Source organism: Dermacentor andersoni, chromosome 2, assembly GCF_023375885.2.
Source record: "Dermacentor andersoni chromosome 2, qqDerAnde1_hic_scaffold, whole genome shotgun sequence".
Classification (NCBI taxonomy): domain Eukaryota; kingdom Metazoa; phylum Arthropoda; class Arachnida; order Ixodida; family Ixodidae; genus Dermacentor; species Dermacentor andersoni.
This window is the reverse complement of record NC_092815.1, coordinates 3,756,032-3,769,407: the sequence shown is the minus strand read 5'-3', so window position 1 is coordinate 3,769,407 and position 13,376 is coordinate 3,756,032. Positions and strand designations below refer to the sequence as shown.

At 46.3% G+C, this 13,376-nt stretch overlaps 1 protein-coding gene and 1 pseudogene across 3 annotated transcripts in view; one reads left to right on the top strand and one right to left on the bottom strand.

The window, feature by feature from the left end:
* LOC126542925 (ABC transporter A family member 5-like) overlaps positions 1-13,376 on the bottom strand; it is a 282,490-nt gene that overhangs the window by 46,187 nt on the left and 222,927 nt on the right. For 2 of the 3 annotated variants that reach the window (XM_055077595.1, XM_055077596.1), the window contains 2 exons: positions 9,173-9,436; positions 6,132-6,430 (listed from right to left, as the gene is read on the bottom strand). In XM_055077595.1, the coding sequence (XP_054933570.1) occupies positions 6,217-6,430; positions 9,173-9,436 (478 nt within the window). In that variant the 3' untranslated portion in view covers positions 6,132-6,216. Of the gene's footprint in view, positions 1-6,131; positions 6,431-9,172; positions 9,437-13,376 lie in introns of those variants that run through there. The other variant, XM_055077597.1, reaches the window with a different exon arrangement.
* On the top strand, positions 4,507-4,678 carry LOC126543079 (U2 spliceosomal RNA; annotated as a pseudogene).

Genomic DNA, 13,376 nt, shown 5'->3' with positions numbered 1-13,376 from the left:
TCACGTTTTTTGGACGACAAAAATGTGCCGAGTGAGTTGCTCTGGGACAAATTAAACACGCTATTGCGTCGCGTTAACCAACGTACCTGCATTTCTAAACTAACAATCGATGGCCAAGTTTTGCACGAGGCGGAACTGGCTGATGCTTTCAATATTTTTTTTACAAATATTAGTACGCCAGGAAGCTCCTCAAATGCATGTCAGTATATCAGTACGCGGAATGAAAAATCAATATTTCTACAGCCAGTGAATGTACAGGAAGTAATTTCAACAATAAAAAATTTAAAGAACAGCAGCAGTAGAGATATCGACGAAATCCAAGTAAAACCAGTAAAGTATGTCGCAGATGTCATTGCACCAGTTCTAACGCATATCTTTAATAAATGTTTGACGACATCGACATTTCCAGTGCAAATGCAAACCGCAAAATGAGTAGTGCTTTTTAAATAGGGAAGCCGAAATGAATTGGGCAATTACCGTCCGGTGTCTATCTTACCTATATTTTCTAAGCCCCTTGAAAAAATAATACACTGTAGGCTTGTAAACTTTGTTCATGACTGCGAAATAATAACAAAACACCAGTTTGGGTTTAGGAAGAATATGTCTACAGAATTAGCTCTGCTTCACCAAAAAGAGTATATTTTAACTCAGTTTGAACGCAAGGAAATAGTACTCAGCCTATTTGTCGATTTTTCTAAGGCATTCGACCTGGTGAATCATGTAGTTCTGCTGCAGAAGCTGGACTTTTACGGTATACGAGGGTGTGGATTACAGTTATTGCAATCATATTTATCTCATCGATGTCAAGTAGTCCAAATAAACAACACGCGATCACGAGTGCTGCCACTGCCTTGTGGTGTTCCACAAGGCAGCATATTAGGCCCCTTGCTATTTAACCTGTACATAAACGACATTGTTAACATTAATCAGAACATCAAATTTATTATATATGCAGATGATACCAGCATACTTTTTTCTGGTAATAACATCGATAAACTTATCACTGATTGCAATGATACCATAGTCAAACTGCAGCAATGGTCCTTATCCAATTACATGAAGATTAACGAAAATAAAACAAAAGCAGTTGTCTTCCGGCCGAAAAATAAACCTGTTCCTCCTCATGCCGATATTGTTTTAAACTCTCACCCTGTTGACATTGTTGACCAGTTTAAATGTCTAGGTGTGATATTCACTACCAATCTGTCCTGGGAACCGCATGTGAATTTTGTATTAGCCAAACTTGCTCGAATAACCGGTGTAGTCGGTCGTCTCCGGTACATGCTTTCTACTAAAACGAAAATATTGGTCTACAATTCTCTTTTCTATCCACACGTCAACTATTGCCAACTTGTCTGGGGCACAACTACTTTCTCTAACACACAAAAAATATTCCTTATGCAAAAACGGTATCTACGCCACGTATACAATGCTCGTCATAATGCAACCACTGCAGAATTCTTTCACAGGGCACATGTTATTACAGCTCACAAGCTATACCGCTACCGTTTGAGTGCTCGGTTTAAATATGAAGTGAAAAAACATATTCATAGCCTCGATGCCTTGGCACATTTAGAAACAAATGAGAAATATTACAATACTAGACGTGGAGAAAACTGGAAGGTTGCTGTACCACGCTTGAATTCTGGTATGGAACGTTTGTGTTTCTCTCTGCCATCTCTTTTAAACTATTATCAGTCACTGAATTTTGATTTATTTAGTTGCTCCACTGTTACACTTAGAGACCTGTTTGCTTATTGACTAACCTGATTTCAGCTATTCTGGTGTTTGTTTTTATCTAGCTCAAGACTTTTTCTTTTCTTCTGCATTTATCAAGTGCCTTGATACGCTTATTGCTTGTTCATTCTTTTGTGTTGACTGTGTTTGATTGATCTGGCTCAGGACTTTTTATTTTATTTATTTGCTTTGATCAAGTGTCTCGATTTCTTTATTGCTTGTTTATGCTCTGGTGCTGTCTAGACGCTGCCTTATATATGGGTCTGCGGACTCGTCAAGCCGCCAAGTGGCAGCTTTTTTTCCGTAGCCCCTCCATCTGTAGCACCTGATGGAAAATAAAGATTTCATTTGATTTGATTTGATTTGAACTCGTCATCATTGATGGAGGACCGGCCTTTACAGCGGAGCTTACCCAAGCCATGCTGCAGTTCAGTCATGCAAGCCACAGGAGGACAACTGCCTACCAACCCCTGACGAATGGTCTTACGGAACGCCTGAATAAGAAAGACACTCGCCGGCATGCTAGCAATGTACGTTCACGTCGAACACAAGACCTGGAATGCCGTCCTGCCGTACGTAACCTTCGCTTACAACACTGTGGTGCAAGAAACAACACAGATCACGCCGTTCAAGCTGGTGTACGGCAGGAACCCGACGACGACTTTCGACGCCATGCTGCCGCACGTCACCGATGAAGAGAATCTTGAGGTCGGCACGTACCTCCAGCGCGCTGAAGAAGCCCGACAGCTCGCGTGCCTACGGATCAAGGACCAGCAGAGTACTGACAGCCCACACTACAACCTCTGATGACGTTACGTCGAGTCCAACCCCGGCGACCGTGTTTGGGTATGGAACCCGATATGTCGACGAGGACTCAAAGAGAAACCATTGCGACGCTATTTTGAAACCTACAAGATCATCCGATGTATTGGCGCACTGAAGTGTGAGGTCGTGCCAGACGGCATTCGGCATTCATAGCGGCTCCGCGCACGATCTGAAGTGCTCCACGTGGTGCGTCTTAAGCCGTTTTACGCACGCTGACGAATTTCCATATTGTGTTGTTTCTTTGCTACGGGTGTTCTTGTTTATTACTTTCGTTTGTTTGCAGCATCGCGTAGATGCTTCTTAAGAGGGGGGTATGGACACGTGTGCATGTTTATCTTTATCGCGTGATCATGTTTCACCGCCTAACAAATGTTTTCGCACAGCGCAGGACACTCCTGCATGTACCGTAAATCTCCCTAATGTTTTCGATGGTTCTATCCGCTGTCTGTTGTCGCCGAACCTTGTGTAATTTTATTTCATGTATGCGAGACGCGAATGGTGCAGAACTTTCATGAAGACGCGCGGGCACCAGCGATTACTCCGGAACCTTCGATGACTGATGTATAAAAGCCGACGCGCTTGACCCGCTGATCAGATATTGACACGTGTGCTTATCTTTATCGGCCGACCACGTTTCGCCGCTTAACAACTGTAATCGCACAGCGAGGGACGCGCCTGCATGTATCCGACGTTTCTGGAAAGTTATCGATGCTTCTACCCGGCTGTCTGTTGTCGCCGAACCTTGGGTTATCTGATTTCATCGCGTGACTCGAATGTTGTAGAACTTTGTGGAAGGCATGCGGGTCCCAACGATTAGTCTGGAACATTCGACGACTGTTGTATAAAAGCCGACGCGCTTGACCCGCTGATCACATTTTCGACGATCGCCGAGCGTGTTCGCCGCTATCGTTGTGCTATAAGTGTAGCCTGTTTTGTGGGCACAGGTTCGCCCAATAAAAGTTTGTTTGGTCGTTCACAGTATTGCTACTGTGTTATTCAACGTCACCACCACGTGACAATATCAACGATCGCCAACTGTGTTCGCCGTTATCGTTGTGCTTTAAGTGTACCCTGTTTTTGGGGGCACAAGTTCGCCCAATGAAAGTTAGTTTCGTCTTTAACATGATGGCTACTGTGTTGTTTACCGTCACTACCACGTGACAATATATAATGATAAGAAAGGAAACTAACTGAGCATCCACATTTGTATTAAACATATCATAAGAAGACAACAAAGAGACCAAGGAAAACAGAGGGGAAAAATTTGTGCTTACTAATTGAAGTAAAGAAATGATACATGCATGGAAACGAAAGTGGTCGAAAAAATTCAGTGCCATTCCACTCTGTGAAGCTGGATGACAGGCGAAGCTGCGTATGTGGGCCACTCAATGGCGAACTATTCATTGCCGTGCGTCAAACGCCGTATGCACATAAATGGAAGGCGAGGCGCGACTAGTCTCTCCTCCACGATGTTGAGCGTCGAGAGATGGGGAGGCACCGTGAAATATACCTCCTCACGTATTGTAGCAAAACGCGGCGCGAAACCTTTTCTAACGAATCCCAGCACGCCCAACAGTCAGGCACCTCGCCGCATTCCTAGGGCACACGCTGCTTCATCGTAGCCAAGGCGGTCGTGCGTTGGTCCACATCTAGCAGTGCAGTAATGGTTGTGAGATCACTCGAAAACCACAAGCGGTCACACACAACACAAGCCACACAAAATTGGTTCCCCGTAAACTCCCTCTGAAACCTGGCCGTTGCTCAGCTGAAAGGCTCCGAGTTTGCGGCATTGGGGCCACATGAACTGTTCGGATTTCTTTCCGCTTCGCGGTCCTGGCAGGCAGCACGCTTACAGGAGCGCAACCACGGGAGAGCGGGAGGAAAGAAGAGGAGATAGACAAGCGCTTGGAACGCCGACAAGGAGACGCTGGTGGCAGCGTAGACATGGCCGACGCGAGTCAAAGTATCTGTTGTTATCAACTTAATTGATGCGGGTTGTATTTGGACCAAATATATTAAACTTGTTTTCGCAAGTTGGCGGAGTACTTCAAGCTTGTTTCACTTCCGCCGCAGGTGTGCCCGGTATGGCACTATCATCTGGGTCGGCCCACGTATAGGGAAAAATTCTCGAACAACACGGCTCGATAGACGCATGAAATTTTTCCACAACCTAACCATATACAGCTTAGTTGTAAAAACAACTGGCCGCGGGTGGGATACGAGCGCACGTCTTCGCATTACGCGTGCGACGTTCTTACCAATTGATCTACAGCGGCGCCGTTTGGCCATCGAATTTCCTGGGTATTTATGATTTACTACTAGAACTAGCCCTGGGAGTGTTAGGCACCGCCACCACTCATAAACCTTGGCGGCGGATGTGCAACATCCTTTCTGCCGCAGGCGTCACGAGCACGTGATATTTTTGGGTGAAGGCAACTGGTCAATAAACCTAGACATTGCTGGAGACAGTTTCATGGAAACACCGAAAATTGCCGCGCAACTGGCCTCTCGAGCCAGTTTGCGTTTGTTCGCGGGCTTCTGTCACGCTCGGAAAAGCACTTTTTTGTAGCTGGTATTGAGAAACAGAAAGCTGTATCCGGATTTCTTTATGTTGGTCTACAATTTTGTCTTTGACACTTCTCATCTAATATTTGATAACTTGATTAATTAAGACTAATTATCTAATTAGGGTGAATGCAAAAGTACTGAGTATCTCCAAGCGATTGCAAACAACAGTACGTTGGTTCTGTACAGCTACGAGACATTTCCATATATCTAAATCTTCGTGCATGATAGGTGGGACACGCTGTATATATATATATATATATAGAGGGTGTTGCCACCATCATGGATAGTGGGTGTCCCCACTATCGCCGTCTCCCCCCCTCCCGCAGGAATGGAAACTGTCCGCCTATGCCCATGACGGCAAAGTGCTCGTTAGAAAAGTCCTATAGACGGTGGCGCAAATTTCCCACCGGTCACACCAATCGAGATGCTGCGCCTGCAACGAGGCCATTGACAGTAGTCATCACACAGGCATTGAGACGCCTGGGCCCTGTTCCTAGTGCAAGTTGCCCAACGTGCGGCGTCGCGCCAATATTTCGCACGCGCCTATAATTCGAACACGGAATGGTGCTTTCAAGTGCATACATCACTGTCGCCTTCAATGCTATGCAGCTCTGTTTTTCAAGAAATGCTCATGTTCGCACCTCCTAGCAGGAGGAGAAGGGAATAAAGAGAGAAGGCAGGGCAGGAGGCCAAGAAGCATCATACAGCTGCACAAGATGTTAAATTGCAATGATCATGTGATTGGAAGCGAGCCAACAATTTATCAATATTTTTTTTCCTGAGAAATTTCCCGCTGCTTATTTGGTGATGCTGTGGTGAATTCGACGAACGCCAGGTCTGAAACGCGAAAGCATGGTGTCCATTCAGACAATATAGCCTCATTCCTCAAGATGCAATGCACTAATAAATTTCTCTAAGCGGGGGTTTGGATGCGCTCTTTGAAGAAAATCCTTCTATTGCGCCAGACTTATGACGGGCAACATTTCTCACCGCTTGTGCAGGTTCTCGACAAGCAGGGCTCGCTCACGGAAAAGCTTCGCGCGGCGAAGACGCTGCACCTCGTCGCGTTCGTGGCGAACATCTTCGTCAAACCTTGAATGTGATGATGCCGGTGACGCCTTGGCTGACGGTGGCGGCGAACATGTGCTGGAAGTGCGGGCGAAGCTGTGTCCCGAGTCCCAATAGCCGAGCACGCAGAACAGCAACACAGCCTCCATCAGCATGACAAGGAGCTCGTAGCCCACCCCGTTCACGTCGAGCATGATTGGGCTCAATGGCTGCCAGTTGCTCTCTTTGGCATCTGCGCAGGTGCGGCTCGCTCAGGCTCATTATGTCTCTGAGCGCGTTAAAAGTGCACATTTTCACATCTTTTTGTGTCTATAATTATATGGTGCATATTCGGGCATATGTAGCCTAGAGCTACGCTCACAGATCACCAAACTCACTTGTGAGTGAACTCACTCAGACTCAGATTGACCCACGAGTCCGATTAGTCCGGCTGAGCAGAATTTGGTGAGTCTGAGTCCGGCTGCGCCTTACTGATTGGAATGTTGGTTAATCTGAGTGAGAGTGGGTCCGCTGAGTTGAATTATGGCGACTCTGTGCTGGAGGGATGCCAAAGGAAAAATAATATTTTGTAAGCGAGACTGAATGAGTTCAGTTTATTTTGCAAAGCTGTGGTTGTGTTACATACAAATTATCGGTATACAGGCCCAGAAGGGTATCTCCATAGTGCACGAGAATTCGTGATGGGATATTGCATGGACGTTAAACTCACCTTTATTTCAAAGTCAACGCGCACTGCGCCAATGTTGACGAGTCACAAAATGCCTTTAGGGCCCTACGAACACCGCAGCCTGATGCGGAAATAATGTTTCCACAAAAGCCTATAGTCATGTTCAGAAAAGAATGTAAGAGGATATCAATTCATATGCTATGCGAATTCAGTTGACAGGCAATCAGCACTGTCCGCATGGCCCGCAACCCCGAACCTTGTCTCATGCAGGCTGTGATCGTACTCCAGTAGCTGTTATCAATGGACACGCCCTGCCACGTCAAATGCGTTTCTACGCATAATCCGGAAGCAAGCTGTACCTTCATCTCTGTCGACGAGCGCTTTTCTGCCTTGGAGCCATCAGCAAAGCTCGTGTTCGGTGTGTCAGCCGCATAGACTATGTATTGCATCTTTGACCGAAACACATTTAAATAGCTTCTGTGCGAAATTCACCTTGAGTCTACACGGGATCACCATTTTCACCACGACCCGTAAGCTCGTTTTTGGTCCTATCCAGATGTGTACCAAAATTTTGCTACATGGCACAAACGTTTACGACCGGTTCCTACTGCTATCCCGCACCAATGAGTGTTTTTAGAAACTATTTGTGAATTTTTAGGCTTCTTCCTGACCTCATTGTTCCTCTGCTCCTGGATTGTTGAGAAAAACCCTGGGCTCAACACTATATCGGAATTTAATCGAGATATCGAAACAATTTCTAAGCGACCTGCAGAGTAAATGAAGATAACGTTTCAAATGGTCAAATATATGCACACTCACTCAGATAAATTCTCAAACATTTTGCCGCACAAGCTGCTGATATTAAAAAAAAAATTGCCATAAATGTATGAACTCAAAGTCAGATGTTTAGCCGAACGGATGCACAATATCAAAGGAAGAGGCAAATCTTTTGATACCCAGGGCATGGACGTAGCTAAGAGGAGATCACTACCCGCACGCTCAAAAGCACGCCCTATGCAGTCTCGCGTCAATTAACTCCAAGATAGATCTCGACACACCAACCTAATCATTCGCAACATTACAGAGGCAACATGATCTTGGCCACGAGCTGAGGCTGTGTTCACGCCCGCCGTAACCATATCTTGTTTTAACCCTATTCACTTGAACGCGCACACCATTTGGGCTTTTCTTAATAAGAAAAATGCCAATCTGTGATTGAAAATTTTCAAGATTTGAAATGAAAGAAAATGTTCTTTCACTGCGTCACTTATCGGTTCAACTCAAGCGAAATTACTGTTCGTGAAGATTTTACTGCCATTACTCATCTTGATCAAGGAGACTCATCGACTTGGTAAAATGTCAGCATGCTCCTAGGTATCAGATGAGATACAAGCTAGCCTTGAACAACCAGACCAGTGCTGTGTCAAATATAGGTGCATGGCGGAAAAACAACCGCAAGGTGATCACCCTAATTTTCCCTCATCTACATTGATTGGTGAATTGCATGATGCGCTCATTAGCGTACCTAGATGTTTCCCACGATGAAACTTGCTTGGTATTGTCTCCAGTTCTGCAGATAACTTACCATACAGAGACCACGTCGCTTTGCACTATACAAAACCACATCAAACTCGACTATATAAAGAACCTTAAGCTTGCTGGCCACAGTGTTTAGTGATATACGAGCTAGTTCTCACCTAGAACTTGAGCAGCCCCTGGTTTTCAAGTACACATGTCTGCTTCTAAGCCGTTGATATACTGCCGAAAGTCAGTGTGCGCGCTCGTGTGATTACGTTCAGCTGCCTCTATTATTTCTTGCCATTTGCTTCACTTCATTGCCCCAATTGACTGTATTGAAGTGGTCGGATTTATTTGACGTGAACTGAAAAACATGTTCCATTTTTTTATTTCCCAGAAGGGGCCGGCTCAGAATTTTTCATAATGGAAAATAAATAGCGTTTAATAGAGTCATATTGAGCTCCCGCAAAATTTAATGACGTTAAAAATAGAAGTTGAAAAGCGTATTATCGAGTTACTACTGCTAAAACAATGCTGAGAGTAAGGACGTCTTGCTTGCGTTTCATTTGTCCACTGTAGGGCATGCAAACGTGTCGCGGTTCAACAGATAGTTTATCTTGCAATGCTGGGGCCTATGGCTCAGCCATCGGGGCCGTTTGACGCCCGCTCAGTGCCCGTTAAAAGCCAACACGCTTAGCCCGCGAGGTAACTATAGGAGCACCTTCATGGCACTGCGCAACTGAGCTCCGCCGCTTGTGCAACCGACGCGGCAGTGCACGAGCCACTCACGCGTGCAGCAGTGGGCCGTCACGGCGCCGAAGCGCGCGTCGCCCTCCCGCGAGGAGCCGCCGCAGAGCAGCGCCAAGTAGGCGCGGCTCTGGCGGGCACGCAGGCACTCCTTGTTGTCCAAGTCCATGCGTAGCACCTTGATCACGCTCACGGACAGGCTGAACGGTGGCGCCAGCATGAACAGCAAGTCCGCCAGTGAAGTAGGCAAAAGGCCGCCGCGAGTAGTGACCTTGCGTGCAAAGTACGAGATCAGCAACACCGTGCCTGCAGAATAGAAGTAAGTAGACTGCTGTTATGCTCTGCGATGGTGTAGGCCAATGCGCTAGCGAGGCGTCAGGCATGTTACTATAATTGTTCTGTCGATATTAACGTGTTTTTCCGCAGTTCTGTATCAGCACACGAATTCGTATTCTAATTAACAGCGGTAGAACAAGGAACGTCTCTGAAGCCACCGTCCCAACAAGCCTCATTGTTGATACGTTGGTTTCAGCGTACAATGACAAATGAACAAGCACTTTGCCGCGATGCATAAAAAATTTTGCAGGACGCTTAAACTGCCCCTTTAAGAGGAAGCTTTAGCTCGAGTGCTCCTATCTAAATACATGTAAAAGGAGAATTCGTTTTTGTCGGCAACAACTGAACCAAACTTAAGGAGGTTTGTTGTATTTAAAAGAAAAATTTAAGTTCTAGTGACCGTTGGTTTTGAATTTCTTAGTTAGGTCGTCAGTGTTTTACTACAAATTGGCGAAAATTGCAAACTATCAGAAAACGAAACTATTAAGTTGACAACTCGAACTCAGCAAAGAAAAATTATATCAGAATTCTGTGAATTGGGGGGGGCATCTAATAGTACATCTAAAGCAGACAAAATTGATATGTAACACATGATCCTCAAGTAATTTAGTAATATGGAAATACAGCTTTTGCAGAACCCTTGTACACAACATAAGAAATTCACTTAATTTACAAGCTGACACATTGAATTTGTCCTCTTTTAATGATCCCAAGGATGAACTTGAAAAAGGGGGTACCAGCGAAACACAAAGGACGCTCGTCCTTTGTGTTTCGTCCGTCCGTGTCAAACGCCTTTTTCTAGTGTGCGCGTCCTTTGTGTTTCACTCCTTTGTGTTTCCAAGTTCATCATGCACCAACTGGCCCAAGAGCTTGCGCTAACAGATCTCATAGATACCGTTTTCAAAACCGCGATATCTGTTCTTGATGGAGAGATATTCATTTGTAAACATTGTGCTTCTATTTATGAACTTTCGAATTTTTGGGAATTCTTCCAACAAAACTCATGTCCTCAATCAAAATGTTGCTTCCCAAATTTACTAGAATGTAACTTTCTCTCTTAAACGCAACAAATTTCATTAAAATCGCTCCGGGGGTTATCTCAGAAAAGCGTTTTTGCGTTTTACATGTATTTAAATAGGCCGCATAGGAGTTGGGCCCAAGCTAAAGTTTCCTCTTAGCAGTGGAACGCGATAGGATTCAAAGATCCATGACTGCTTCGCACGCTTTTCGGGAACTGCAGCGTATGTAACCGTAATTTTTACCGGGAAGCGCTGGCGGTGAACGCTATGCATGAAGGCGATCTTTCTGATGGAAACGCAGCCTCTTGCGTGGGCCGCAATGGGCGAATGCGAGAGCCATCTAGAGATGTTGCAAGGAACCGGGCGCGCCGCTGTATAAATGGCAGAAACGCTTGAAATGGTGTTTGTGTTGAGTTTCCGCGCAATAAAATTATGTTTTGTCGCGTATTCAAATTACAATCCGACGCTATCATGTCTGTAGGTTGCATGTAAGTTGTACTTTACGATTTTTCTGACGCATTTTACGTTGAGAAATTCACTTAGTTCAGTAACTTCTTTTCCCTACACGGAGGGCCTGGGCAGTTGGGTATTGCTGTTCCGGAATGATTTTTCGCTGAAAGACTGCAGACGTGGGATGCCGACGCCCGATTTTCTGCGACACGGAGTACTTAACGCGTTCGCGTTGAAGAATTGTCCAACGACCGGTTTAGAACAGGACATTAGCACAGAAGCCTGACATGTTAATCATCAGGGCGGAGACACTTCTTCCCCATCGCTGCGTACCTCACAATCGGATCGCAGTTCTTACATCTAAAATTGGCGAGATTATTTAAAATTATGAACATATAATCATACGTCAAAATGTGGACCGATCCTTAAGATAGTGAAGTAAAAGTGTCGTTTCACTTCGTGAACGCGGGCGACGTGCAAGCGTATGGGTGCTATAGCCAAAGCGACGCTATCGGCCCTTGGCCCGCCTTAACGCCTACTGTCCGCATCGCATATCCTGTTCAAGACAGGGCTCGCTCGCCCGTCCAATACGCAGCAGCCGTCGGAGTAGAACGCCCCGTTGTAAACATTTTCCTAGTATGTAAGTTACGTAGCATGGTGTCAGCAAGCACAGGCGAACATGAACACTTCACGCTGGATGGCCCGGACACTCGCTGCCAAAACTATGGCGCGAGGAATCGCGGGAGCAGTAGCGAGCGAAGTGGCAACGCAAAATGAGCGGCGAAAGCACAGCGCACGCAACGCTACGAGCCGTCGGCCCACCTAGAGTGTGCCCCCAAACCAGATCGCTTTCAAGATAAAGCCCACGAGACCGCGCGCTGCCAAAGTACAACGCCGCCCCCCCCCCCCTCCCAACCGTCCCCCGGTGCCATGGTGCCATGCGCGCTACGGAATACGGCGTGCTTCCTCCCCTCGCGCACGCGAGATTGAGCCACCATTGGCGGCTCACCGTCGCACGCGTTCAACCGCACACACACAGCGTACGGCGCGCGAGGACGATCTTACCACGAGCCCCCTACGCTTCTACTAGCGCCGCCTGTGACGAGCGTGATCAGCCCTACCATCAGGGAGCTACCTGCGTCAGCAACATCTGGCAGATCGCCTATAAAAGACCAACACCTTCACGCGCCAACCTGTGGGCTCGGTGGCTGTGCCACGATACGGTCCACTAAACTGCTGCTGTTTAACATGCACGTTAGTCAGTATTATAGTCTCTACGCTAAGAAATCAAGCGACTATGTTTTGGTACTGCTGCCGAGCTCCCAGTGTCTGTTTGCCATAGCAATGAATTGTATTCATGTCTCGTGCTCTTTGCTGCTACTGTCGGGCGACATAGAAACTAACCCCGGTCCTGACTCTAACGCTATACTAACTGAACTAAAGAAGCTATCCGCTGGGCAATCGCAGTTAATTAACGAGATTAAAGGTTTAAAAAGCGGACTAGTCGAGACTAACAATTCGATTTCTGAATTAAACAGAAGAATGCATGCCGTCGAAAGCCACTGTCAACACATCGAGGACCTGCAGCGACAGGCTGAAACATTTAAGACTTCTGCGGCCGTGACGACACGGGCAATCTCCGATATAGAAGCGCGCATCGATGACGCAGAAAACCGAGCCCGCCGCAACAACCTTGTCTTCTTCGGTATCCCCGACCCAAGTGCGTCTGCATCCGCCGCTCAGACAGAGGAAGAACTCTTTCGGCTTTGCGCCGACCAATTAAACATAACCCTGCATCCTGAGGTGATTGAACGTGCGCATCGTCTCGGCCGCCATTCTGATAACCGAAACCGTCCTATACTCGTAAAGTTCCTTTTTTATAAAACAAAAGAAAAAATTCTGTCTAATGACCGCAAGTTGAAAGGGACTAACTATAACATTCGCGAAGACTACTCTTGTACTGTGCAGAATGCCCGAAAACATCTTTTGGCTTTTTCAAGGACCAAGTCAGCTGCATTTTCATTACGCTACAAAACTCTGTTTATAGGACCTGCTAAGTACATGTACGACGAAACTACAAAATGTGTAAAAAGAAATCCAATAGCAATCGCTGCATCACCGTCATCCAACACACCGTTCGAGAACGACAACCCGCCCTAACAGTACTATTTCAGCAATATATTCTAACATACGTAGCTTCCTTTCCAAACGTGACGTTGTATCTAATCTGGTCTTATCATCTGGATGTAAGTTGTTGATACTTACCGAAACCTGGCTAACCACTGACGTATCCGACGCAGAGGTCATGGATGACCTACCCTGTTTCCATGTCTTCCGTAACGATCGCCAGCACTCTAGAGGCGGCGGGGTGCTCATCGCCGTTAGTAATACGATACCCTGCTCCGTTGTCCACAACCCAAGTGACCTTGAAATATTATGGC